The following is a 2,500-nucleotide window of genomic DNA, read 5'->3' as shown; positions in this document are numbered from 1 at the left end:
TAAGACATCACCAACCACTGCTATATAACCAGCATCTATAAAGCACCTATAAAGCATCTATACCTACGTCAACCATATATAATCATTTACTGTAGGCCCGTGACAAGGATATGGAATACCGTGACAAGGATATGGAATAAGGAATATGGATCATTAATCAGAGATGTAATAGTAAACAGTAGGTGGAAGGCTGTTGGGTTTTGTTTTGGTATCGGATCTACCCGATCTTCCGTGAGTGCCGTGTAACGCTGATCCTCTGTGAAAGCGCTCGGAGGAATCAAAGCCGCCCTGCTGGAGTGAAACCTGCCGGCGGAGATGAAGGAAACGCGCAACTCGATCTGCGGCCCAGCGACGCTTAGCGCCGCGGACGACCCCCGGGCCTGGGAGGGTCTGCTTCCTCCACTCTCCCCTGTCTGTGTCGGCCGGCCCAGCAGCCCAGCCGGCACGAACGGACGCCAGGAGAAGGTCCCGGGAGACTGGCCTGGGAAAAACAGTCTCTAACCCGCTTCACTGCGCCTTTGCTTTTCTTTCCAAGGTCTATTCATATCATAAGGGAGGCTGTTTGCTTCTGGATTGGCTCAGTGTGCATAACAAGCTTTTGATTGGCTTGTGATCAGCGTCATAATCTCTTGAAAAGGCCTAAGAGAACCTCAAAACAAAAGAGCAACTGTCAGTTCCAAGCATGTTACGCTGTGGTTGGTTTTTCCCAAAGACTCCTGTGACAGTGTATCATTTGGCCTATTTTCGGAGTGCAAAAATGGCAAAATTAGCGCCGAGTATCTCCCTCGGCTGAGACGCAGACACGCGCAGCCTGGACGAGTCCCCCTCACAAGCAGAGCCTTCTGTCTGGTGCCAGTGGAGTGGCGTGCTGGCGTGGGCGGCCCACGCGGCAGACACCGTAGCTTTTCACATTTCACATCGTTTGTGACACGTGTGGGCAACAAGCCAGCGTTCCCTCTGGCCTCGGTGCAGACAGAAACCGTCGGCTCGATTCTTACAGACAGTTAGCACATGAAAAGTGCAGCGGCATGCCCAGTGGAGGCACTGGCTGCCGTAAACTGGCTTCTTTGAGGCTCACAGCCCTCGCACTCGGCGGTTCAGGGACTTCTTTGTTTCAGTGGTTTGAAGAGGAAAAACCCTCAAACCCTCCCACTATGGAGACAAATGTTCCGGCAACATCTAATCCACCCAGAATGCAGAGTTCCACTCTAAAACCATTTGTGAGGTTCAGAGATGACAGGAGGCCTTCAGAAGCCTGACATTCAGGAGCCTCGGATGTTCGCTTCTAACAAAAACGTGAACTCTGTGTGAAATAATAATCTCTTGAATAAAGACATTCTACTTTAAAGGTCGGGTGAAGCACCAGTGAGATCCATTTTTTGTTTTTGTACACATTTCCTCATTTCCAAGACAAAAATGCAGCTGGCCTTTTGCGTGAAGGAAGTCTCCTTCCTCAATATCCTCTCAGAAATGATGCAGGTGATGAAATGAAGGCAGAGAAGGCATAGCGAAAAAAAAAATTTTTTGGAAATGCAGTTACATTTAGACATCACGCACAACATGTGTTGTGTCTGTCGGTCAACGTGAGATCTTAGCCAGGACTCAGCTAGGCTCACCTGGGCAGGAACACACTCTCCACCACGTAGAAGTCCTGCATGAGAACATCTCGGTCGGGTTTTGAGGATAGGTTTCCCACAGTGTAACCGATGCCCAGCTGGATGGCTCCTTTCAGAGTCGATGAGGTTGTCTGGTGAAGCACAGACATGCACACACACACACACACACACACACACACACACACGCCAAGAAAATTAGAGGAGTCAGCAAGTCACTTAAAGGAAGGTCTCAAACAGACAAAATCAAAATGGACTTTCATTTACAAAACATGTTTAAATGATTTAAAACAACCTGTAGGGGTGACTTCTGAATGGTGGAGGGTCACTGAACAAAGCATGTAAACCATCATGAGTGCTGTAAACTATTAGCACCCCATTGTCCTGTAAACAGGGCCGAACAGACCTCTTCTCCTGCTCCTGTTTTGGAGTGTGAACACTGTACACACTGTTGTGTTCCAACAGGCGATATGTGGTATCATAGGGGTGCACGGAATTACCAGGTCACCACATAGCTCTCGTTTTCAACGACGGGGCCCTAATCAACGAACTAGTGCATTGTAATGAAGGGACCATAATTACTGGATCGGGACATTGTAGTGTGGGGTTGAGTAAGCACACAGAGTGCACTGGGCAACTCAAAGTTTACAATTTCATAATCAGATGATCTGATCAAAACCCATGAGTGTGACAAGACGCTAGCTACCGCTACATCACAAAAAGCAGTGTTTAAAAGAATCCATCAAGTGTTTATAGCTCAGTGTTCCGTCACTGGCGTTTCTTTGGCAGTGGCACTAGAAATTAATGATGTGCTTTAAGAACTCACCTTTTTATATGTTTTCTCTCTGCTGGTATTGCTAGACGCTGCAACTCCTGTTGCTGATGAC

General features: G+C 47.9%; 1 protein-coding gene across 1 annotated transcript in view; it reads right to left on the bottom strand.

Annotated features, from left to right (window-relative positions):
* Positions 1-2,500, bottom strand: part of pip5k1bb (phosphatidylinositol-4-phosphate 5-kinase, type I, beta b) — a 33,972-nt gene that overhangs the window by 19,574 nt on the left and 11,898 nt on the right. Inside the window, exons 3-4 of the mRNA XM_027014393.3 lie at positions 2,440-2,500; positions 1,617-1,747 (exon numbers count right to left, since the gene is read on the bottom strand). The exon at positions 2,440-2,500 is cut by the window's right edge and continues 2 nt beyond it. Of these exons, the coding sequence (XP_026870194.2) occupies positions 1,617-1,747; positions 2,440-2,500 (192 nt within the window). The remainder of the gene's footprint in view (positions 1-1,616; positions 1,748-2,439) is intronic.

Source organism: Electrophorus electricus, chromosome 25 (assembly GCF_041902795.1).
Source record: "Electrophorus electricus isolate QZ-2024a chromosome 25, ASM4190279v1, whole genome shotgun sequence".
Classification (NCBI taxonomy): Eukaryota; Metazoa; Chordata; class Actinopteri; order Gymnotiformes; family Gymnotidae; genus Electrophorus; species Electrophorus electricus.
This window is presented reverse-complemented; position numbering and strand designations above follow the sequence as displayed.